The 27218-nt window shown below is 33.0% G+C and overlaps 4 protein-coding genes across 4 annotated transcripts in view; 1 reads left to right on the top strand and 3 right to left on the bottom strand.

The window, feature by feature from the left end:
- The window catches only part of Gyc88E (Guanylyl cyclase at 88E), a 28827-nt gene extending 27083 nt beyond the window's left edge, over positions 1 to 1744 (bottom strand). Inside the window, exon 1 of the mRNA XM_033328221.2 lies at positions 1353 to 1744. The gene's annotated coding sequence lies outside the window, so the exon portion shown is untranslated. The remainder of the gene's footprint in view (positions 1 to 1352) is intronic.
- A 12308-nt stretch (positions 1745 to 14052) lies between these two features.
- LOC117153823 (sugar transporter SWEET1) lies at positions 14053 to 21044 on the bottom strand. The gene is made up of 6 exons (XM_033328222.2): positions 20500 to 21044; positions 19256 to 19333; positions 18868 to 18991; positions 15682 to 15837; positions 14454 to 14573; positions 14053 to 14358 (listed from the first exon to the last, which is right to left on the bottom strand). The coding sequence occupies exons 1-6, from the start codon at positions 20574 to 20576 to the stop codon at positions 14251 to 14253; spliced, it is 663 nt and encodes a 220-aa protein (XP_033184113.1). The 5' UTR covers positions 20577 to 21044; the 3' UTR covers positions 14053 to 14250.
- A 791-nt stretch (positions 21045 to 21835) lies between these two features.
- Sem1 (Suppressor of exocyst mutations 1) lies at positions 21836 to 22614 on the top strand. Its single transcript, XM_033328223.2, has 3 exons — positions 21836 to 22006; positions 22096 to 22192; positions 22429 to 22614. Exons 1-3 carry the CDS (start codon positions 21922 to 21924, stop codon positions 22475 to 22477), a joined length of 231 nt encoding a protein of 76 aa, XP_033184114.1. The 5' UTR covers positions 21836 to 21921; the 3' UTR covers positions 22478 to 22614.
- Positions 22615 to 22768: 154 nt separating this feature from the next.
- LOC117153820 (uncharacterized) lies at positions 22769 to 27060 on the bottom strand. Its single transcript, XM_076617182.1, has 11 exons — positions 27046 to 27060; positions 26793 to 26932; positions 26370 to 26706; positions 25380 to 26081; positions 24983 to 25316; positions 24575 to 24909; positions 24276 to 24501; positions 23861 to 24199; positions 23607 to 23760; positions 23371 to 23534; positions 22769 to 23282 (listed from the first exon to the last, which is right to left on the bottom strand). The coding sequence occupies exons 4-11, from the start codon at positions 26027 to 26029 to the stop codon at positions 22983 to 22985; spliced, it is 2502 nt and encodes an 833-aa protein (XP_076473297.1). The 5' UTR covers positions 26030 to 26081; positions 26370 to 26706; positions 26793 to 26932; positions 27046 to 27060; the 3' UTR covers positions 22769 to 22982.
- Between the last annotated feature and the right edge of the window lie 158 nt (positions 27061 to 27218).

Genomic DNA, 27218 nt, shown 5'->3' with positions numbered 1-27218 from the left:
TTCCACGCGAGCAAATATATTCGCGGTTTAACTTTTACACGAATATTTAAGAACAAAATACCTGTTTGGTAATCTCGATATTGTTGTATCAAAGCGGACGATTAATCGATGAAATCTTGTTAGGAGGCGTTACGTTGAAATTTGTGAAACCTGAATATTCGTAAATGCATGGTATTCTTTCACAAGTTGTTCGAATAAATATACTTAGACAGTCAAATGTCCATGTATCGATTATATAATATAACGATACACACGTAGCCGCGTATTTAAATAGAATTAGACATGACATAATGAATATGAATTAAAAACCTTTAATATTCGTAACGCACGTTACACATGTCCCATGTGATTCTCCAGTTAGAACTATGAACACTGCTAAGTGTATCGGTTGGGAAATATCGTGTTTTCTCCAAACATTATTAAAAAATAGCGGAATGTGTGTTTATGAGAAATGTTACTGATCGTAGAGTCGACTACAATGCGCAGTTATACGTCGAGATCATCGTTATTTCATGTAGCAACGTAACGACAAAATCTTAAGAACCGACAGTGTATCAAATAGCAATCGTTTGATCTGCCGATAATGCGCTACTCTTCTCTTGCTTTTACGAAACAGGCTGGAAAAATAATTGAAAGATACGTGCACAGATAGACGTTTGAAAAAAAGCGATCTCGTCGCTCGAATTAAATTTGACCACGTAATTGCAAGATCCAAAGAATCGACGATGCATCAGATAACTATTACTCGACTTTTCAACTTCTTTTTCTTCTTTCCTGGCTCCTTTTTCGAGAGGTTTCGATAGGAAAATACCGTGTTTCGATAAAAAGCAATCGGCACCACTCGCACGAAATTTGGCCGAGTAATTGGAAAATCTAAAGAACCGACGGTGTATCGAACGACTATCGTTCGATCTCGCGATATCGTTTCCTTTCTCAAAATAATTCTAATGTAAAATAGAGAACGAGAAGAGCGTACGATATGAAACATATCGGTAAGAAGCGAGAAGCAACGATTATTGAAAATAATTTTATATACGCGTCACTCGTATCGAATTTCGCTATGTGTATAATTCGCGAAGATCGCAAAAGCAAACGTATGAAATAGCTATTACACGATCTCTTAGGAAGTTGGAAGAAAATCCTGGACGAAGAAACATTTTGATAAAAAGCAATCGAGTCACTGTCACGAAACTTCGCCAAGTACAGTCGCAAATCCTTAAACATTCCGACAGCGTAACAGCGCGATCTCTTAACCGATTCGTTCGCTTCTCCCTTCGATTCGAACGTAGCGACAAAAAGAAGCGTCCGCGCGAAGATACAAAGTTTCGGTAAAAAGCATTCGCCTCACTTACGTGAACTGGTTTCGACGGTAGAATCGAAAGGTCGCAAGCCCAGAAGCGGAAACACGGGTGTAAGAAGCGGTAAATAGCGACCGTTTGGGGGAGATTCTTTCTGCGGGACGGTTCTCGACCGTGCGATCTATCGACTGTGTGTCACTTCACTTGCGTCACTCGTTCTGGAAGTTGCGGCCGGAAAGAAGACGCGGCGTTACCCGCGCGCACGAAAGGAATCGTCGTTAAAACTGTGGTGGAAAATTGGCGCGGCCGTGCGCCTCGTCGGCCAGGGAAACCGAAAGGGAGATCCTCTCGAGTTGGTTAGAGCGGCGCGTTACACATTTCGTGAAAGCGTCGATTCACGTGTCCTGCGGGACAGTGTGCCGTGTACGGAATAGTCGGCCGGCCAGGAACTCCCTCTTTTTCCGTCTTATCCTACTCATCCCCCTCTCACCCTGCTCCCACCTTTTCTTCCTTCCGTCGTCGACTCGTCAAGACTACAGCGACGTCAGAAGCTGCGGATCTCCACCGCCTTTTAGGAAACGAAATCCACCTTCGCTTCCGGGACAACTCCCTCGCCTGCTGGAATTGAACGATCGCTATCAAGGGTCCTTCTGTATACTATATATTGTATACGTTAACGCGACTCGTATGGTAGATAGAATTTGACGGTGCAGGTGTCATGTCAACGACGAAGTCGACTATACGACGTGCTCACCGCGTCGTTTCATAGTCATTTTTCTTTTGTTTTTCTTTTTTGTTAGCAGGTTTTTTAGGGAATGGAATAGAAGACGAAGATTCTTTGGCGATTTTATGTGTGTTACGACTAACGATAGGTGTGTTCACGATATCAGTTGTCAGGGATATTTTATTTCGTAAGTGGATTTGTAAGGAATGGAGAAGGAACTTTCTTGAATTAGAATATTTTTTTGCACATTTTATACGTATTATAAGTAAAGATATATGTGTTCATGATGTCAATTATCAGGGATATTTTATTTCGTAAGTGGATTTGTAAGGAATGGAGAAGAAACTTTCTTGAATATGAATAACTTTTTAGGATTTTAATATTTGTTACGAGTAACTATAAGTGTGTTCACGATATCAGTTGTCAGAGATATTTTATTTCGTAAGTAGATTTGTAAGGAATGGAGGAGAAACTTTCTTGAATTAGAATATTTCTTGCACATTTTATACGTACTATAAATAAAAATTTATGTCTTCATGCTATCAATTATCAGAGATATTTTATTTCGTAAGTAGATTTGTAAGGAATGAAGAAGAAACTTTCTTGAATTAGAATATTTTTTTGCACATTTTATACGTATTATAAGTAAAGATATATGTGTTCATGATGTCAATTATCAGGGATATTTTATTTTGTAAGTGGATTTGTAAGGAATGAAGAAGAAACTTTCTTGAATATGAATAACTTTTTAGGATTTTAATATTTGTTACGAGTAATTATAGGTGTGTTCACGATATCAGTTGTCAGGGATATTTTATTTCGTAAGTAGATTTGTAAGGAATGGAGGAGAAACTTTCTTGAATTAGAATATTTCTTGCACATTTTATACGTACTATAAATAAAAATTTATGTCTTCATGCTATCAATTATCAGAGATATTTTATTTCGTAAGTAGATTTGTAAGGAATGAAGAAGAAACTTTCTTGAATTAGAATATTTTTTTGCACATTTTATACGTATTATAAGTAAAGATATATGTGTTCATGATGTCAATTATCAGGGATATTTTATTTCGTAAGTGGATTTGTAAGGGAATGGAGAAGAAACTTTCTTGAATATGAATAACTTTTTAGGATTGTAATATTTGTTACGAGTAACTATAAGTGTGTTCACGATATCAGTTGTCAGAGATATTTTATTTCGTAAGTAGATTTGTAAGGAATGGAGAAGGAACTTTCTTGAATTAGAATATTTCTTGCACATTTTATACGTATCATAAATAAAAATTTATGTGTTGCTATCAATTATCAGGAATATTTTATTTCGTAAGTAGATTTGTAAAGAATGGAGAAGAAACCTTTTCGAATAGAAATATTTTTTGAAGATTTTGTATATGTTACGAGTAACGATAGGTGTGTTCATGATATCAATCGCTAGAAACTAGTTTCTTTAGTAAGTAGACTGATAATATTCTTCTAGTAGACTTCTTATATTTTATGTATGTACATAAGTAACAATTGATTAATATGGAATCACCACTTTTAATACGTAACAAGTGCAATTCGTACGAGTGTATTTAAAGAAATCAAGGATCGAAGTAAGAAAAATTTCTACCTTTAATATACATTTCTTTAACATCAAAAATTCGATTAGATGAAGACGACTGGTGAAGAAATCGACAGGAGTTATTATTTTCGCTAATAATCATAGACATTTCTATGTAATATTTCATTTTTGTTTTAACTATTCTTCACGAGATTTTACTACACTTTTCTTCGTCATAGACATTTTTAGAAGAATTAAAACAGAATTTTTGAATCGAACCAAATTAACGTGCATAGCATCACGATATGAACATTACGTACGCGTAACTCTACAAGGATTTTTGAAATACTTTTTTCATTAAACGCATTACGAACTCGTACAATTTTCATTTCTGATACATTCTTACTGAATAATTTTGAAAACATTTCAAAGTGAAATATCGAAGCTCCAATCTGCCAACAGGAAACTTTCGTCATATGAAAGTTTCTGTAAATACGAGTCTCAGACGATCTCACAGCATCTGTCACCACTGTACAATACCTAACTTTGGTTATGCAGTAATTTTGCCCTACACTCGTTACGAATAATTAGTCCCTCCGAAAATCCTTTTCATGCGCATTTCTATGGATTTATGAGTTCTTTGCAACCAAATTTCCTCCTCCCTTCAAACTTACAAATTAATACGAACCGTCCTCCCTTCCCCTCGATGATACGTTAAGACAGTTTTATGATTCCTATTAGAATTTTTTCACCATTATTCGCGTTTCTCTCGGAGAAGGGAAGTCGATGAAAAGAATACAAACAGCGTTAAAAACGTACCGTTTCGCGCGACGAATTCCACCACGATTAATTTACGCAATTTCGCAACTCGATTAACACGATTCGTCAACTATAAAAAATATATATGAACGAACACGTAACAAAGAATATAAGTGACATTTTAAGACGATAAGTGGACGTAAAGCCGAACTGAAAGGACGAGACAAACAATCCGAAGACACCTAAATTACCTAAAGCTCGCCAAATCGTATAACAAACTGTGAACTTGCTTCTTAAGCTCCGTTCACACCAGCGATTACGGTATGATCACACCAATCAGACACCCGTCAACGCCAAAATTCCTTACACGTAATCCAACGAGAAAGATTTGCCGTAAGCGATTCGGCTAAGTCAAATGAAAATCTATCTAATGAAAAGAAATTCATTTAATCGAATTTAGACGAAACTACAGCGAAGTAGATGATTTTGGTCATTAAAGATATTGCGACGAATCTCGCAAAATGAAATGGAAATTAGCATTCGATCGTTTCTCGTCGTTTAGTGCGAATGCCTCGATAAAGTCACAGGTTTTGATTGATCGTGACGTAGAGCTCTGGCCGCTAGTGTGAATCGAGCTTTACGTCGCTGATAATAAACCGTAAGCGGTTGATGTGACGCTAAATAATTAAAAACAGAAAGAAGGAATTGCTTTCGATTTATCGCTCGAAATAAGCGTAAAAACGTGATACAGATACATACATATTGTATATCATACGTTAATTCGTCGTGATGTCACAGTTGCTGAAAAATGAATTCGAGTTATTCGGACTGACGTGTAATTGGAAAATTTCGAGAATTTTCATCGTGCGATTTTCGTTGCAGATTTATACGAACGTACGTGTCTAATATTCTTCTTGTTTCTCGTTTTTTCATCGTTGTTGGTACTTCTTGAAAATCCAGAATTTAGCGTGTCTTGTTAGCTAATAAGATCCTTAAGGGCGCGTGTTGCAACCATTTGACCGACTCGTGCGACCTCGTCATTATTGGATACGGTTATAATTGTCCAGATATACTTAACGAACGTTCAAGCAAATTACACGGCATCGAAATACTCCCTGTATTGTGCTCTAAATTGATATTAAGTCTAATGGGAGAGAGGGCTGCCGTTTCTGGATGTGCCTCTGCCATGTGAACGCAGAGGGAAACGTTCTACTTTCCGTAGCGTCCATAATTTACGAACTTGCTTCGAAAAGGCGAGTGAAAAAGTACATCGACCACGTTGACAGTTCAGGAAAAAGTTTCCAAATTACGTATATATATATATATATCCTTTATTCTTCTGCTATTTTCTGTTATTTGTAATCCTCGATATAGTACGTTCTCGTTTAAAAGGAAAACTGAACTAAAATTGAAACGGAGAATTTATTCTAATTTGAATAAAATTGGAAAGAAAGATTGGGAACCTACGAACAATTTACGCTTATTGCCAATTAATCCTCCATCTACTGTATATACCGAGTCGACCAGTAGTTTCTCATTTTCTCTGTATTTTTTCTTCAAGCTTTGCTTTTTTCTCAAAACGATTAAAGTAAAGCGTAGCAGTAGAATCTGTTGGACGATATTATAGAAACTTGGAAGAGTATTATTCAAGAAGTTTCAGGGATTCGTCGAAGCACGAAAATCTGAGAAACTGCCCTTAAAAAACACCCACTTAAACGATCCAATATGCAGACGACGTCAGTGAAAATAAGGTAGCAAGCGAAAGGTTGAGAACGATTTTTAAAAAAGAAATACGCCATTCGATCTAACGAGACATGATCCAAGTATCGACTTGTCTGTAAAAGAGAAAATCCACCAACTTATCAACAGAATATGCATCATCCTGCGATGAAAGAAATATTCGTCCTACGAACAAGAAATTTCAATATAAAATATTCCTCGTATCGATCGTTAATGACGTTAATTGGTAGTATACGTTCTATTAGCTGCAGCTAATATACTGTTTGTACGAACGTTTAATGGAACATTTATTTGCAATAAATAAATAAACGTGCCAATATATCGAGCATACCAAATAAAGTTTACAATTTGCGAATCGATTTATATAAAAGACCACTTTTTTATGCTGATGATTAAATATAAAAAATTACCGAGAATAATAATCCGCGCTTAATTAATTAATCACAGCCTTTCGAGATCCTGACATTAAAGAAATTAGCTTCATACATTTTTATTACGTGTATCGCGTGATGATCATGAAACGTTCGTATTTATGATAACATAATTATAATTTAATTGTTATATTTTAGTGAGGAGTATAAGACTGGTAATAATTATATGTATGACTATAATTATAGCATATATTCGATCGTTAAACATGGAATTATTTCATCGTAAAAAGATACCTCGCCATCAATTGATCTCATTTAACAATTTCGTCAATAACTTCTCGCTTAATTGCTTTTTAATTACGATTTCATTATTTCTCATTCGATTAACACACCGAATATCGAATGCTTATAATCGCGTTCCTACTGACGTATTATCAATTTGAAACGTCAAATAACATCGTAGTTGAATATTATTATTATATTTAGGCGAACACAAATGTACAGCGATATATATGTATCGAACGCTTAATTAGACTCGATACAGAACAAAATTATTCTGCGAATTCTCTCAGAATCTCTCTGTTCGACGATCGAAAGAATCATTTCCATGGTCTACGTATAAACGTTACAGCCATTTACGATCTTTTTTCGAAAAACATGAGAAATCATATTTTCCATGATTTTTGCATAAAACGATAATTGTTTAATTCGTTGCGTTTAGTTCGTTGCGTTAGTCGATTCTAATTTAGTTCGATTTTCCTTTGAGTATCTCAAAAATATGAATACCGTTAAATCACGCGGACTAATATCGATCAATTTAATTAAAACAACACCTAAGCTAATTATTATTCGTTTCTTGCGAAACATCATAGAAATTTTGTCGTATCTTAAAAATGTTCACTGCCCCTCGACTATCTCGTATCCGCCAAAATACTTCGATAATCGTACAAAAGGTCAACAAAAATGGACTAATCGTATTCATTTGGCTCGATGTTCCTTTATTATCCCGCTCGTGGAATCTCGAACATCTCTTATATGTTGTATTATACGTGGTGAAAAGGTAATACGAGCACGTGTACGTAGGATCGTGAACGCTTGACTGATGGGAAATGCCTGCCAAGCACATTTACCCTACGTATCTTGGAATCGCGGAAACTACATTTGCGCGGCTGCAATGGCAGTTCTTATTCTCTACGATGTTTATCTGACCGTGCGCTCTGTTATACGAACCATCAGCTGATTCACATGACTCGAACGCGACGAGAGGATCAGGGGATGCAGCAGGTGTTACAACGAGTCCACCTCCACAGAACAGGAACACACTCACGTTAACCTAGCTATTTTCCTGTGTGTGAACATTATACTAACAACGAGCCGAGGCGCACACTCGGGATCAATCACGAAGGGAAGTCGTGCGCGGACATGAATTTCGTGGATGCGCGCCATCCACGCGACTCTTCCGGCTACGATCGAACTTCCTTCGTGCGACCACGTTTGTCAGCACCGAAAACCGCCGTACCGAATTCTTCGTCGTGTTTCTTCTCTTCTTTTTTCTCTTCTCTTGCAATTTCCTTTTATTTGCTGTTTTTTACCAGGAAGTTTCGAAACTTTCAGGATGCGGTCAGATTATCGTCGATATACAGGGTGTTGCATACTTGAGTCGTCGAACAGCAAGGGCTTAGCCAAGAGGGAAGAATGTTACGGGAAGTTCGTCGATAAACGCTGCGTTACAGAGTTACAAAGGAGTAATCGTACGTATGAAGTAGACGGCGATCGATTTTTCATTACAGCGCACGAAAGTCGACCGTGTTATGGTGTGGGTGTAGTCACGCGTCTTTTTATCACATGGTAGCACTTCCATGTCGTCCATAGTTCTGACAATAAACGTGGCAGGACTCGAAGCTTCATATCGATAACGATGGAATTAGCATATCACGGGCCCTGAGAATTTCGTTGAATTTCAAGGATTGCGTCTTTTATTCCTCGCGTGAATTCTTCGTGCAAAGTCACTTGCGTAGAATGAACCTTTCGTTTTACGGTTGCTAAAAGTCAAGGGGTGTAAGGTCCGGTGACCTTGCAGGCCGATGAACTGGTCCACCATGACCTATCGGTGTACTTGAACGAAGAACTAGCGCAAAGAACAAAAAAGCAGCAGTTTTTGAAATTTTTGTACTATAATAAGACAATAGAAAATGATCAGCTAGTATTTTTAGTTGCTCGTTCGAAGATGTTCTTGCGTCCGGGCACGAGCTTCGCGTCGATGAACAACGGAATGCTAACATCTCGCAATTTCTAAGGATTTTCTTGAGTTTCAAAAATTGCGTTTTTTATTCCTTGTGTTAATTCTTCCAAGTACGTACAATTCTGCCAAGTATAGTGAAAGATGGATAGAAAATTGTTATGGACCAATTTTTCGACCTCCAAGGTCACCGTTTGATTTTTACTCCCGGCGAACTATAAAAGAAAAGTTTCATTTCACGGGAGCCAGTTTGCGCGAAGAAGTAGCGCGAGGAATAGGAAAGCGCAGTTCTTGAAAGTCGACAAAATTCTCAGAAGCTGCGAGACGTTATTTTAACTCCATTGTTCATCTTCATTGATTCATCGTTGTGAAGCTCGTGTCCGAGTGCAAGAACGACGTTTTCAAACGAGAAACTAAAAATACTAGCTAATCACTTTTTATTGCATCATTATCATGACCGTTAACCACACAAAACACCGCACAATGGAAAACGTGTAACTACACAAGGATATAGGTAACTTTTGTGCGCCGATAAAAAGTACGTCGTTGTCTGTTTCATACGTACGATCGTTATTTGCTTATAATTCTCTAACGAAGCGTTTATCCACAAGCGTTATACGATATATTCTTTTCCTTCTTAATTTCGATAGATTATGCCCTTGCGCTTTAAGTTTGGGACACCCTGTATATTGTCAATAGAATGGAACTCCATTCGTAAGAACGAAATGTTAGTAATGTCCGACCTGATCGAATCAGCAGTTTTAAAATTTGCTTTTGCTTTCGTTCATCTAACTTTATGCGATTCCTTTATTATTCCTACATTGTCTGATCGATCAATTTTTGTTAATATAAGAATTTACGTGAACTTCGACGAATGTACGATTTTAAATTAAATTGTGAAACTGCTCGTACGACCGGGTCTGGTAAGGTTAGTGTTAACCGAACTTTAACTGTGCTCCTATTACCAACGAACCGCTTTTACGAACGTCACTCACATGTAAACAGTAGAGGCACGCGTTGTACGACTACTGTGACACGCTATAACGCCTTGCAGTCGATACAAGTCCGCGACATTGTTATCCGTTTAAAGAGGAAATGTTTCGTGAAATCCTCTCATACGTAAGTGAACTGCTATCGATTGAACGAAACATCGTAAGTGGTGAAGAGGAATAGGTGGACTCCTGTCATATGAACGACGTGGTTACATCGTGTGGATGATTATAAAAATGGCTTAAGTCGTTTACTTTTCGTTTCGAGATATTTACAGCTTTGCGTTTGAGGAAAGAAATGAATTCTGTTCAACGGGCGCGAAACGATCGTCTTCTGCAAAACCGACTCGATCCTACGACTCGACTTCTACTACTCTACAAAGATGGTGTCGGATTATAGGGTAACGTAAATAAACGCAACGTGAAATAAACGATAAACTCATTTATGCTAGATTCTTGACTCTGGCCACTTTTCGTAATCGTCGACACATACGAATCGACTCTTTCCCCGGTTGGACAGGTTCGTATAAACGAATTTCTACCGTATTCGATATTCTTAACCTAAAAGGATCGATACAAGCGTGTGTATCATCGATATTGTCAATATTTATCGACGAATTATCTTCGTTGAAAACCTTGAAATATTGACGATATTAGCGATCGTCTGAAGGCATCCTTGGGTGTACACATATTTTCTTCGAAGGAAAAAGAATGATATTAATTTTGATGGAAGAAAGATATTAATTTTATTTTGTCACGTTGCCTCAAGTCAATTAACCTGTTGAATTACGATAGCCAGTCACAGTTTCGTGACGTAAATCGCGGACCAAATGTGTCGGTCGTGAATCATGCTTCTTTTATGTTTTGCAACATTAATTTAAGAAAGTAGAAATTTTGTCGCATTTTCGTTAAGATAAATATGGAATCCGTAATATCATAGTATAATGCGAAATACAAGTATCGGGTTATGTTTCCGTTGCATGAAAATTCTTTCCATGCCTTTTTCGTTATATACATTTATATACAATATGAAATAGAACTCGTACGATTTTCATTTATTTGAATTAATGATAATATGGTATTGCGATGCGAAATAGAAATTCCGCGGAGTGTAAAACATTCATGCGACAGGTTTTATATGGGAAAGGGGAATAGAAAGTTACAGGAGTTTCATATTGTTCTCAAGCTTTTAGCACAGGATCGTATAAAATGTCTTCTTCACGGGAGACAAACGATGTTTTTGTTAGTCACGTTTTAAAAACAGAATTTTAAATCAAGATTGATCATGGTAACAAAAATATTCGATATTTTCAAACTTTTAAGAATAAAATTCTCTCCATTGAACGATACTGATGACAATATACAATATACGACACAGTTACTTAGAAAGAGACAGATTTTATTTCGATACCTTTTACAGAGCCAGTTCTCTCAAATTACCTGGATCGCTAGAAATGTTCTCAGAATTGAATGGAAAGACAGTGTACCTCCCAAATTATTTTTATTTCTCAACGTAACTTTAACATTGATATATTTGAACCAACGATGCTTCAAGATCGTTTCATCAAAATATTTACCAATAATTGCCAATACAAGCTGTCTTAACTCCTGTGTCTGACAAAAATTTCCTTCGGCCAAGTACTTTTGCAGTCGTGGAGATCGATGAAAATCGCGAAGTCAAAGATTGAAATTAAAATGGAATTTAATGAATACGCTAGATGCGGTAATAAATGGTATCTTAATTAGACAATAATTAATTATTTATTTTTGCTCACACAATGACTCATTTTTACCGAACCTAGTCTCTTCACGCTCCATGAAGGATCCTTTCATGCACCAAATAAAAATTTGGCGAGCTGAAATTTCCAATAATATTGCTATAATTTGCGCTTCGTTCCAAGTTCTTTTTTGTCAAACGACAAAGCCGTACATTTTCAAACACAAACGAAAACTACGAAATTTACTTACGATCATCGATATCTTTTAATTTAACGCGAAATAAACAAAATATCGAATTTTGTTCAAACAATAGCCAGTAATACGTCGCTTCGTTCAATACATCGGAACGCTTGAGACACGAACAAACCTGATAACACCAACGCAAATCATCAACAAGTAACTCGAGGATTTCATTATGGAAAATCGAACGAGACACACTTACCTCGTGCCATCTTCTTCTTTAGACCGTTCCTCGGCAATGAGGCTATCAAAGCAGCTAAAGAAATTATTGAAATTTCCAACACGCTGCAAACAATTACCCTGCTTGCTCAAGGTAGCACAAATGAAACACGCGTTGCTACGAAAATCATTTACATCGTATCGTGCCGAAACTTGCAAAACTCAAGAAACTCGCGTCACTGGCGCTTTTTCTACTAATACGAGACGTACAATTAAGCTGCTAATTTGTCACGCTGTTCGATGAGATTACCAACAGACAAAGAGAAGAGCAATATTTCGAACGTTTCTGTAATTTAACGAACGTAACGAGATCTGTCGTGGAGATCGAAAAATAATTGAACGTTCGTCGGTTTAGCGTGCAAAATCATAGAGTACCGGGTGCCCGTCAAACAATCGGACACTTTACTGGCCACCACATACCCAGACATGCTACTGTCTACTAAATAGAAGGTCACTGTTTCCTGTTATTAGTCGGCAAACTCGATCAGAAAGTCAAGCGATGATGTACGTCGTTCATATAATAAGCCGATACCAAGAGCGACTACTAACGAGCCATCGCAGACGTAAATCGCAAGGGAACCGCAGCCAGTTGCCAAGAGAATATTGCATTTGCATGCTGTGTAACGTGGCCCCCGTAGAAAGTAAAATGGTAATCACCTTTGATTATTCTTAATAGCGCGGATCCGAGGCGAGCGCGCACACACGCTCCGCATCATACGAAGAGCGTGTCGGTCATTGAGAAATATACGTTTATTAGTAGACATACAATTGAATTTACGTAATGAATTCAATGGAAGAAGAAACGCACCTCTGTTAGCGGAGTCGGTAACCGTGACTTTCAGGAGAATAATAAAGATAAGATAAGATTTATTACGCTACAGATTCATCGTTACGATCATTACACGTATCTAAGGAATAGTAGAAAATAGTGATTTTAAAAGATAAATCGTTTTTAAAAATACGGCTGAACCACTTACTTGCCAGATCGATTAACTCTACGAGATAACAAGTAGAGGGAATTGATGAAATTACGTAACCAATGAATCGTTTGGGCAATCAAACGGTTGGCTAAAATTTAACAAGAAGCGGAGTTAACCATTTTGACCTGTGAACAGTTAAAATGATAAGATTGAAAGACTCGTAGCAAAAGCGATCCTTGTTATATTCAAAATTTGTTTGCTTTTTTTTTCATTTAAAATATTCTAATGAAATGATTGTCCGGTTAGTTAAACGAATAATAGGAAACGTTCGGTTATTGCGATTGAACTAGAAATAAATTGATTCTTCATGGTTAATAACGAAGAGTTATCGCATGTAGTCACTTACCAAAATCTACCATCATTTGGAGCATTATTATTCAATTGAAAAGATCTTCCTGTTTTAAATATAACGTACAACTGAATGAATAACAGGGGAGAGATCTCTCCCCTTTTTGCGTACCAGGTACTATTAATACACGTACAAAGAATGGATTTTTATAGGAAGTTTAAATGTGTAACTAGAAATAAGATATAAAAGTGTAATATCGCTTAATAATCTGTGGATACTAAAAGTAATATAGACTTGGAGAAGATTTTAACCATATTTTGTACAATATCGACAATGGAAACCTCTGTACACTGGAAATTCATGTACCGTAAATGTTTTACTTAAGCTTAAAGTATTATTTAAAGATTATGCGATTAAAAGATATATCTAACTGATTAATTAAATATGTTACTCTGATAAAATTATAAACTTCACGATCGCAGCCATCATATTAAACACGATTATATATAATATTGTGCATTTTAATTCTGAAGAGAAGTTACTTTGTAGCGTAGAATATGAAGATTGCTAAATATAAATATACAATCGATGATTTAGAAGATAGAAGCATTTATAAATTTGTCAACTGTTTTAATAGTTGACAAAGTACTCCGACTATAATCGTCTAAGTATTATTCCGCCGTAAAACTTCCGCAATGTACACAAATTCTGATTAACTTTCAATTATTTGATTCCTATATGTATATTCTAATATGTCTTAAATTATGCTAATATGTATTTTACGGCACATTGAAAATTGATGACTTGATTTATCGTGTCACGTTAATTGTACAAATTAATCTGGTAAAGATTACGTGTAAAAATAACAGCATTAAACAAAGTCTTAGCCTATATAGAGATTTTTACGCTCGAGAATATTCAGGATCTAAAAAAATGTATGTTTCGTTAGAAAATTCGTCGTTTAATAAGAATCGTCTAGATATAACAATTAACATCAATGGCTATCGGCGTTAATTATTATCCAATTCATATTTGTAGACCTTATTTTAGTTGCTAATTTGTAGGCGTGTAGAAAAATTGTAACAGTTGGAGGCACAAGACATCCTACACAGTTCCAATATTTACAATATCACTTTTCTTAATCCTTCTTTTCTTGGCTGGAAGCTTTGCCTTTCGATTTCGATGGATATATCACGAACAGGGACAATTGCGCCACAGACAAAACAAAACCAACCGAGTTCTGAAACTTTAAAAATACATAATACATTAGCGAGTGATAATCTGCGAATTTTGTAGTAATTTAGATAGTACGAAGGAATAAGAAATAGAAAATCTACTTACGATAATGAAGACGTTATTAATTATAATCCCGTACAATAGCCATAAAGATATAACAATAGTGCCCATGAATATCAGTGGGAACGGAAGGATATCCGTGTTTTTCGTCCTTATGATCTCCCTCTGATGAATCAAAAAACAAAAGATTATTGCAATCGTATAAACAAATTTCGTAAATACAGTTAATTCAGACAATCTAAATATCATTAAAGGTAATGTCTAGCGTTTAAAAAATTATTAACGAAACTTCTGATTCGTATTATTTGTTTCATGCGAACCATAATAGCAGTGTTTCTTAAACATTATGTTTGAGAATATCAGAGTATGTTTTTCTAACTCGCTCTTGTGCCGCATTCGTTCGAAATAGAAATACGTTTAACAAAGAAATCACTCACTAACTAAATTGATTCTTCGTTCGAAGTCAAGTAAAAGTACGAAGAAATATATTTAGAACTGTTTGTATGAATAAATTGGATACTAAGATGTATAATATCTCAGGAAAGTACACAGAAACTGCTACACGTTTGAAAATGAATCTCATCTGGTAAAATACTGTTACGCTCGATGGCGTGCAAAGAACATCTCGGTCAACGAGAAATTGAGGCAATACGTAGCGGAACTACAATAATACGGCTGTTAGATATATCCTAATTTAGCCGAGAAAATTTGAAGAACATAAAATCAACGTTAAATTCTTTAAAACATCGCAATCGTGATTAAAGAAGCTCGATAAATTTCATCGAAATCTTACTGAAGGCAATAAAATTTTACGATAACAATATCTGAAAGTTTCCAATCCAGTTGCGCTATTTCTATTTGGATGATTACACGATTTCGCATTTCGTTTGTCACGGCTCGCAACTTTTTACAACTTCTTGTCGCAACGCAGAAATGTTACTCAATGATTGCAAAATTTCTCATCGATTATTGCATAAAAAAAAAAAAATAGCTAACTATTTGAAAAGAGACATTGTATCATCGACAGAACTACGTTGATAAGATAAAACATTCATATAACATATATACATGCAATGATCTTTCAATAATTATTTTTAACATTTAACATATTTATCGAAATTTGAAGAACTGAATAAAAATCTAGAGTAAAATGCTAAGGATGTAAGATAAGTAAAGAAAGATTTATGCAAACGAATAATAATGCTTGTATTATTCGTTTCGTGGGTATTAAGTTTGTTAGAGCTCTTAGCTACGTTCGTGGAATTTTACTTACAATATGTAGAAGAGGAGACGCTATTAAGAGGAAAAATAATCCTGTCACAATCAAACCGAATCTGAACTCGAGCTTCTCGGGATCTTCCACTTGTGCATACGCGAGGAAGGCCGCTACAAAGGCTGCTACCTTGCCTATTAAAGCACGTGTATCCTTCTAAAAATGCGGAAGACGATGTAAAATATTTATTCAGACATTGATACGGTTAGAAATATTTGTTCAAAGTTTCTTCGCAAAACACCAACTTAGGTTCTACGTAAAGTCTTAATTTTGCCTGACTATCGATACACAGGGTGTCCGATAACTGATAGTACAACCGGACAGGGGGTGGTTCTACATGAAAAAATAAGATAATTATATTTATAGGTACACCAACTTCGCCGATTTCCATGATTTTTGAGCATATTGTAGAAATCAACATACTCTTCTTATTGTGACGTTAAATTTAAAATCCTTTGGCGACTACCAAATCGCACTCGCCTAATTATACTTGTAGCAACAGCTCATAGACGATAACGACATTTGATTGTAGTAGTAAGCGTATATGATACACTGTAGCCATTCTCCTATGTTAATGTTAAAGCATAATTCCAAGTTAAGTGGATACGAGTCTTGTTATCATCTTTGACAATGTAGCCATTGTTTGCGTACAGTATAGCATCTGTCACAGTCATCAGAAATTTTCTTAAAGGCAGATATAGATTACACTTTGATTGAAACTGTTTTTGAAATCAAAGCACGAAAGATTGGAAAGTTCTAGCGTTCAGAGGAAAAATTTACTTTTTTTCTATTGTTTAAAAAGATATTGTTAATAAGTAATCGACTATTTGAATTTGAGGTTCAACCCTTGGTCAAATTTAAATCAACTTTGTCCTAAATTGAGTAATCAGTCAGTTTCTCAGTTTAAAAAGTTGCCAAACGTTGCAATTTAAAAATTTAATAAACGATAAGAAGAATTGATATAAAAGAGATTACGTTTGTACTTTAAGACTGTATTTGCATCCCGAAAACGTCTAGTTCCATATAATTAGTAGTTAGTCTACAAAAAGATTTACAAAAATCATTTCCTTCTATTGTTGTCACACGAGAATTCCCCTTCAAAGGCCTCGTGCACAACTGCACACGCGAGGCTGCAAGAAATGCCAGTTATAATTCAATTAAGAACACCAATCTACATATTAGGTTTTCGCTTCGCGTTAGTCCTTTGAATCTGGCTACCGTGAGGCGGCTGGCAACGCTTACGTGAAACGATAAGAAATTAATTATAAAAATAGCAGGCGAACGAATAATTGATGTTATTTTACGAAAAGAATAATTGTTATTATCTTACGCAACAACTTCATTCGTTACAGAACTAACTCAAGCCCAAATCCAATACATTGTAAGTTATAACACACATTTTTTACAATCTCGCATATGCAGTTGTGCACGGACCTTTAGCCAAACTCGCCAAACTCTCGTTTATACGTACCAGAAATAAAAGATAAGCGCTAGTTTTCGCTTGGGTCATTATACCTGCTCGCCACAAGGCTGCTGGCAGCCAATACTAACGCATAGGCTATTACCAAGACACAATTATAAACAAAATAAATTTTTGGCCAATATCTTAAAAACTATGACCGAGCGAGGGTTATATATGTACATAGAAAACAGTCGCTCGACATTTGGATTTCTACAATATATTCAGAAATCTTTTCTATCATTCTTGCACTATTTCCACACTCATGCAATATACACTTTCTTTCATCCTGTGCCCTCAACATTCAAGTCATCTGAAATTGTTAACTATTATTAGAAACGTTTAGTAATATGGATGAAGATAGCCTACAGTAAAATCCGCTGAGCTGGGTTAAATGTACGTGTACCGCAAACATTTTCAAACTTGATTTTCTCAAAAGCGAAGGGTGAAATGAAACAATTTTAGTCTTTCTTTTCGACTTACTTTTTCATGCGGGATCAGCCACTGGCCGGTTATACTACCAGCTATCGGATATCCTGTGTTTTTATTTTATTACAATTGTTTGTAATTCAATAAAGACAATGTCTCGTTATATATTCAGACGCGTATCTATCGGCTGTGCAACAGATTAGCAAATAGTAAATACACGTACACGTTATCTTGAAAATGTTACAAGTGTTTGCGAATGTTTGTCGCGCCTTTTGCACTACTGATGGATACATGACTTTGCTAGATGTAGCTACATTTTGGTTTCGCAAAAAAGAGAAAAAGAAATCCAACAAACTGAAAATATTATAATTTTGTATACAGGGCGGGACAGATAAAGTGTTAGGGGCTGTTCCCTCCGAAGCCATTGTAGATACTAATTTGAAATTTTTAGGTATTGAAGGGTAGAGGCACCAACATTTTAGGGATGTAAAATATTGTGGGATATATGATGCTATCCTCGTTCTTTCTTAATCAGCTATTAATTTTTCGATATTAGAGCTCATGTTATCAAACTTAACAACTTTTATCTAAAGCATTTTTTCGCGAAGTTTCGCAAAGCTATTATCACAAGAATAAATGCGTGTTTGGAAGCGAATGGGGAACTCTTTGAACATTTAACAAAATAATTTTCAAAGCAATATACATTTCTTTTGATATCTTTCGACATCTTCGCGGAGCTCCACTTATGCAAGTTATTTTCCGCTATAATTCCTTAACTATACAAAATTGAAACAGTGCCTTAGATAAAAGTTGTTAGGTTTGATAACATCTGCCCGAATATCGAAAAATTAATATGTCATCTTATTTGATAAAAAAGTGGCCGTAGCACCCTTTCCAGTCCTAAAACACTCATGCTCTCAATATCTTACAATCTAAAATTGTAGCCTCTCTGCACCATTTAACATCTAAAAATTTCAGGTTGATATCTGCAATAGCTTCGGAGAAAACAACTTGTAATATTTTACTTCTGCCTCATCCTGTATGATGCATGATGTATGATACAATAAGGAAAATTGCAATATATACAAAAATTAAAGCTACATGCTTCTAAGAGTCTTTTAGTTTCTTAAAATTTAGCAGCAAAACATACAACTTCATCTATGGTGTATATCGTAACAGAATATTAATTCAAACGTTCAAACATGGAAACTAAAAAGGGAAATAATTTACAAAGAAAGAAAGTAACATGCCAGAAAGTAACACATCATGCATTTGAATTTAGAAATATAAACTCGTACCGTGTGTGGTGAGTAATAATAATATACAGCCATGTATGCTGTATTTGTGAGTAATCCAAAAACATTAACATTAATCATTGCAGGATCCCTCACAATCCATGCATATTGAAGCATCAAGATGCACCTATAAAAAGTTTTTGATTCACTATATGTCTATCTGAATAGTCTGTATATATGAATTTCCTTCTTATACTATGATCTATAATACTTTTTTCACAGTTATGAACGGAAAACAACATGAAATATTTCTATTATAGGCAAAAGTATTAATACTGTATTTAGATATCTTTACTTCACAAGAACAGAACAACCAGTAATATGTTTTAAATAACATTACACACTGCGTATTTATCTTTATGTCATCTATGTTAAATAATAATGCACTTACATTCCTATGCCACCCAAAAAAGGCATGGGATCAAATCCTTTAGACGAGCCCTTTTGATAAATATCCTTACATATCAATCTACAATTAAATGACAATCAAAAATGTTATTTTTTATTACTTAATATACTTCAAATTGATAGTAATAATGTAAACAGCTAGTATGTAAAATCACACATACAATTTTTGACTTATATCTTTACAATATTTTGAAGTCACATTGATAAAATACAAAAATTTAATATTTCAAATGACCTATAAATCTACATATGATAGATATAATATATTATATATACAATTTGCTTATACAAATTGGTATATTATATTTCTATTATATAAACTATATGCTATTAGATAACTTCATATATTCATGAATCATGTTATGTCAGCACTTTTCTTGAAAATTATTATTAGGTATAGGTACAAATAACGAGAATGAAATTTGCAAAGTTTATGTATAAATATTTACGATTAATCATATAAAAAGTAATTATTTGTTAATTTTAGTTACTAATTAGTTACTAGTTATAAATTTCTTTAATCCTAATTGCTCAATTTTATACATATCTCACATGTTATAAATACATAAAAAATATCAAATAGATATTTTTATTGTACATCAATAATAGTTCAAACATATAATTAATACTATCATTTTTGGTATTTTAATTTACAAAGATCAATGTGAAACATATATAAAAATTTCGTATGTAATATACCTAATTATTCTTATGATAAGTTTATAAAAACATATATACATATTCGTTACATTATAATTAGTCATTTAAAAAAATGAGCGACACATACGCATATTCGCAAATAAACTTTAATATATTATTAATACGCAAATATTTTAATACCGTAATAATGAAAAAAAATGATGTGGCACTTCTAAAAGAAACATACATTTACGATTTAAATTATATCATAACATTCAGGACTTTACTAGTACATATATACATATTTTTTAAATTTTATAACTTATAATTGATGGCTTTATATAAAAGTAACACAACTTCTCTCAATTTTGCCGCAATGCATGAAAAAAACAAAGAAATCTATTGTTCGGCGTATCACGTGGAATATTAAAAAAGTAGTTTGAATATAAATGTCAATGTCAAAGAACAGTTACACGCTCACGTAGTTTGTAATACACTTCTATTCCAAAACGTATAGTTTGTAATAGAAATCGAACGTTGTATTTCAGAAAAAACATAAATCGAAATTTTTTTATTTCCTCAACTTACGTGCCAGCTGACATTTGGGCCATTGTACAAATTGAGGCACATGATGCCACAAGTTCTTTGTAATCCTCCAAACCCATCGCGTTTTAACAGTTATCTTCCTTAATACTCAATGACTACTATGAGACTACGACTACGAATCACTTCATCATTACGAAACTGAATGTCCCCACCATAAACGGGGAGATTGGGGAAAAAAGTACCTAATGATTGGTTATTCCATTTACGACATTGGTGTGTTGCCCCTCGCCCCACTACGATGCGACACACCGGTAAGCGCACTCTTACACTCGTTTGCTTATCAACACGAATTCCAATTTTAATTTTAATTTCTGATGAATTGAACTATCAACGGTGAAACGTAATATTTACGATTACCTATGTTGCGTCACGTGAAAAAAAGAATACAAGGAATTTTCCGTTGTACACGATAAGCTAATCGAATATATACTTAGTTATATATATCTTTAATGTCTTAAAAGTGTTGGTAATTCGTATACCTGATAACGTTAAATTATACGATATCAATCATTAATTTACAGATTTGAAATTTATGGTTTTCGGTTTACACAGTACTTTCTGTGATATAATTTTATTATACAGCAGTGGATGTACGTTCATACATACACGTATAACAAAGAGTAGGGGTATGCATGGATACAATAGTTGTATCCCTACTCTTTGCTTATAATAGTATTTTATACCTAAAAGTACATACAAGATAGTAAATTAATGTTAAGTATCTATCAGTGGTCAGCGCAATCTAGTGATATAACGAAGATTTAACTTTCTTTAGCGCAAATTTTGAATGCCTATGATGATTTGACGATTTCGAGAAATTCAATTACTTATATTTTTTCCTTAACAAAATATATAATTACAATACATTTATTTAATTTATATTATGTATATCTATTTAATCTATATTACGATATATGTATTTAAAAGATTAAAATAATTATATTATCTTCATCGGGCCAGCTTTATTATTTATTGTTATTATTAATATCATATAATCAGTTTCAATTAAGAGAACTGGTTAAATTATAGATACTTTTTTAAAGTCAAGTGCAATAATTTTCAAACCAAGTGCTATAGTCCCTATATTACTTATTTTAAGCATTTTTTATGACATTTTTAGTATATGATGAAGAATACTATTATAGAATCAATATCTTTTTATAAAATTCACTATTCGCTTATAGAAAAATACGTGAGGAACGATAATTTAATTTCTTTATATTAAAATAAATTTATTATAATAATTTATAGAATTCTTCTTCTGAGTCAAAGTTGGTAGCTTTGAACTTTTATTTCATGCTCGATCGTCTTTTATGCAGCAAGGAAAGTCTCTAGAAGATTCAAACGTGTTCTGTCTCTACCTCCGTAAGTGACATATTCACGTGATAATTATAAAATTTCACAATGTCAGAAAACAAGAACGATAAAGCAAAGGTTGATCTCGGATTATTAGAGGAAGATGATGAATTTGAGGAGTTCCCTGCAGAAGGTACAATAATTTAATGCTATACACTTATTATAATTGTTAAAATGGTTCGTGCAGTATTCTAACCTCAATTTGACTGAATGACTTGATAGATTGGACTGCAGTTGATGAAGACAATGAAGATATTAGCGTTTGGGAAGACAACTGGGATGATGATGATGTAGAAGATGATTTTAATCAACAATTAAGGTAATTTTTATCATAACACTATTTTAAGAAGCACATGGCTTTCAGGTTTATAAACCATCAAATAATAAACAATTCAATCTCATTAGTATGATATTTTTACTGCAATACTATTGCAATTTATAGCAATATTGTTTAATACTGAAAAATATAAATTCCTTTAAAATATTAAGAACATTATGAGTGGTTAAAAAGTTGTCAAATCATATAATTTTTTAAAATACAATTATTTGTTTCAGGGCACAATTAGAAAAACAAAAGGGTCACAACAAAGGGAAGGATTCTTAATTAAATTATAAATTAGATATTATTATTCATAAGAATAAATATGTATTAATTTCCTAAGATTTTGCATACATATAAGTTTCATTTGATGTATATTGATAGACTTTTATTAATTGTGAAATATAATGATTTTTCATAAATATTTGTACAAAACTTAAACATTAAATACAAATGTACAATTTAAATGCATATAGTACCTAATATGCGTGAATTACATCATACAACTCATAAAGAGTCCTGTATTAATGAAAAAAATACTTGGCATCCTTAGTTTATATAATCAGGTACATAGTCTGTTTTTTGAAAATTTTATATAATTCTACATTATTAAATCAACAAATTTAGTTACATATGGCACATCAATTCCTTTCGACTAAAACATATTTTAAACATATTTTAAAACATAATTATCAACTCCTAAGACCTGTAACTTGATCAATGGCTAAATAAAATTGAGAAAAGGAATTGAATCAACCTTTTGTTATTGAATTAAAATAAAATTAAATTATTAAAGAGTTGTACTATGTTTTGACCTACATGTACTTAATAGCTGTGATGCTAGAACATCTAATATTTGTAGGTTTAAGTCTACATTAATCTTCTTTATTTCATAAGAATCAAGTAAATACTTTAAAATATTTAACGTGTCATCTTCGCCAAATACTAATTTTACATCATTTGGAAGTTTAACTAATAATTCTTGCAACAGTCTTTTTTTTAATAGTTCCAGTGGTTCCTCAGAAAGTTTATTTTGGACGTTATGAAGTGATATATTACCCAATTGATCAAAAATTTGTAAAGTAACAGTCTGTAATTATAAGAAATTCATAACTGAACATAAAAATAATAGTACTTCTTATAACAATAAAAAATAATAAATAAATATGAATTATTACTTGTAATATAGGTTCAGTAACATTTCCAAAGAGTAGCTTTGCCCATCGAACAACTGCCTCTTGCTGCAAGGCATTATTACTTCCAACTCCTGCCAATAATTCACAAATAAGATCGACAGCAACACATGTTAATATTAGATGTGAATCCAAATCATCAAGGTCCTCTGAAAATAAAAGTAAAAGAAAAGAAACATTTTATAACATACTCAATAATTTTTATAATACATTATATTTACCTTCATAAGAACTTTTTACAGTTTCCCACCAATGAGTTAATAATGCAGAATCATTAGCACTCTCCATTGAATCAACAGCTTCGTAAGCAGAATCCACGCAAGAATATTCAGTTCTTTCAGTTATTAATTGTTGAAGTTCAGCTGCTAGACTTTTCTATTATAATAAGAGAGGTGAAATTTTATATATAATGATATGATTTATAAATTTCATTTAATTTGAAATATTTTGTCCATTAAAATTTACATTTAGTTACCGATTTAATATTCTCGACGAATCTCCACGGAATATCAGCTAAAGGCATTAATGTTGGTAACGGAACATTTTCTTCTTCTTGTTCAATTTCAAAACCTGGAACGACTGTTCTTAAAGTATTAAAAACACCACTTACTGTTTTGACTAAAAACTTGTCAAATCGAGGTGCAACCACATCTGCTTTTTTATTAGCGTTACTACTTGGACGTAAAAAATGTCGCAATTGCGGTGGACATTCACTAGCCAAGCGTGTAGTTAAAGTTTTCAAATAATTCTCTAATTCAAGGCGACCGCCTTTTGGTAATACCAAATTTGACATAATAGATGCTAATTCTGGAATCTATATATTTTACATTACACAAAATAAATCAAAAAGTACCATAAAACAGTTAATAGGTATAAAATGTTAAATTCACCTCTTGTAGACTAGTATGTAACTGAGCAAAATCGCGATATTGTCTTCTAACAGTAGCAGTTGTAGTTTCAAATAGATCAACCCCCCGTTGTTCTATATCATCAAATTGAATACAATAAAGTAATTGTTGTGATCCATCAAGAGCTGTATGAAATTCTGTCCAAGGAATTGACAAATTTGTAAATTGACTACCTTCATATACTACATAAGATTTTTCTTCCACATGTCTGAAAAATATAATATAGATATATATTTGATTTATTAAATTATTTATTAAAATTGAAAAATATTAATACCCACAATGGTGTATTTACAGTTGACTTTTGCTGTAATACATTTCTAAGTCTAGCAATTGTTGTAGCAAAATCTGTAGGTTCCTCATATACAGGAGATATTTTATCCCCTTCTATTTCAGCATCCATCTCTACTATACTTTGACCCCATAGACCTCTATGTTCTGTACCTAAGTTATGTAAATGTAAAGTAGGTCTCTTATCATTTATAGATACTGAGGTATTCTCGTGTTTAATTAAAGGTTTAGTAGATGATTCAGATTTTGGTTTTGGTAGTGATCGTGGAATCACAGCTGCTGTTGCAGATGTTATACCATCTCCTAGAGCATTGGATATAACTTTCTGAAATAGTTCTTTTATTAGTTTGTAATAATCAATGATAAGTAAAATAAGCATTATAGAATTCTGCACATACTTTGACATGTGGAATATTCTCTTCCTGTTTACTTTGAACTTTGGCAACATTTTTTGGTGTTTGTTGCAGTAAAAAGTCAGATAAATTTTGAAATAACCAATTTGGAGAACTTACTGTTTCAACAACTATTAATAATCTTTTTGCTAAGATAGATAGTAACAGTTTACATGGTAATGAACTTGTTAACTCCCATTGTAAAAATTCTTGTGCTAGGATAGTAACCATTCGATGAAGCATATGTTCTAACGCTGGCATATTACGAGAACCAGGATGTAAATATCTAAATGCTTCTTCAATATTTGGTGCAGTTCCTTTCTCAACCCGTCGTAATGCTCTACAATATAATATAATTAGTTTGAATAATTTATATTATAAACATATATATAAAACATCGTACCTTTGATATTCTTTTAAATGTAATAAGAACACATTAAACAGCTTATGAGTAAGCTTTATTTTGTCTATTAAACTGATCTTATGAAACAGTTTGGTCAGTAATTTTTTTAGCAATTCTTGTGCTTCATTAGGGAATGATTTATCATCACTGATAGATTTATACCAAACCTTTATGCATTTTAAATTTATTTCTGTTACTAAATTATATATTTCTACTGCTCTCTTTCTTTTTAAAGAAGTATCTTTTCCACTAGATCTAATTACTACTTTTTCCTTTCGCTTTTCTTTAGATACTTGTGTTGAATTTGTGTTTTTATTTGTTCTTACTTCATTCTGATATTTACTAATACATTCACTCTTTTCTTTGGAATCAATTTGTAATTTCAAATTATTTACAAATTTGTTATATAACCAATTATTAACAAACCTTATATTAAGTGGTCTATTAGCTTTTAATGCAACTTGAAATAAAAAACAACTGAGCCACACTGATAATATTATAATAAAAATAGCCCATGAAATAGAAATATATAATGGTGTCAGACCAGCCCATTCTTGTATAATTACAGATAACAATGTAACTAATATACTTAAAATCAACAATATCTGGTTCAACCAGCTCATTGGTATAACTTCCTTCATTGTAAACATAATATAAGAATACTACTTTTAATATTACATTTTGTGCCAATATAATATAAATCTGAAAAAAAAAATAAATATTTTTATTCCTTTACAAACTTACCATATTGTTCAGATATAAATACAGAAATGCTATTCATATAATAATTTTATAATAATTTTAATACTGGGAACATAAAAAGCTTTCCTTTCAGTAAGCATTAATTAACATAACATTGTTGCATAAAAAATTTACTGTATCATTTAAAATTATGTCGTTAGAAAATCAAATATTTTTGTAATTATTAAATCATTTTTTAAATTAAACTTATTTCCTATTAAAACGACTTTAATAATTTATGAAATTTACCTTATGTATCTAAAACATTCCTATATTACTTGTATTGACATATTGATGTTTTATACTGCAACCTCGGCATGTTTTATTCTCGTTCGAATTGGATCATAAAATTCCTTAACGAACGTAACTCGTTTCACAGATACACATTAATAATCACAGATCATTAACTTAATCCCTTTATACTTAAATACATCTGAATTTCTATCAACATTTTATTTTCTTTCGTGACTATACGATGAGACATAGATTACATTTTAGAAAGAATGGCGATCTTTGTCATCGCTTGATTATTCTCGTTTTAATAGAATAGGATACAAGATACACATGACAGTAATAATCACTGTAACTATTTCACAAATAAACGATACTTTATACAAACAAGATATGTTGTTAAATTGTATTTAAATAAAGTCCTTAGATAATAAAACGTACCTGGTACTGTATCTCGAATTCGAGGTTACGAAAGTAATTGTTTTTCGCTTTTTGTTGATAAAGAACCACGTTACATATGTATGCGCCGTTGCAAGTGTTGTGACACATGCGTACTTAAATATGTAGAACGTAGAAGATAACTGAATACAGAGTGCATAGATATAAGTTTAGTATTTTTTTATTTTATCATAAAATCTAGGAAAGTATTTGAATCGTACACGTAATATCACTATTTAAATCAGGATTTTCATACCTATTTAATACAAATTGAATTTGAAAATTGGTAAATGTTAAAACTATACTCCAAAATCCGCAGTCTAATTATGATATTACAAAACAATATGTTATGTGTTATATTACCATATATATGTATTATCTCAACATATTATCATTAAAATTATTTATCGACATACCTAAAAAAATATT

This window comes from Bombus vancouverensis, chromosome 3, assembly GCF_051014615.1.
Source record: "Bombus vancouverensis nearcticus chromosome 3, iyBomVanc1_principal, whole genome shotgun sequence".
Taxonomy (NCBI): Eukaryota; Metazoa; Arthropoda; class Insecta; order Hymenoptera; family Apidae; genus Bombus; species Bombus vancouverensis.
The sequence above is the reverse complement of the archived record's forward strand: the minus strand, read 5'-3'. Positions and strand labels throughout refer to the sequence as shown.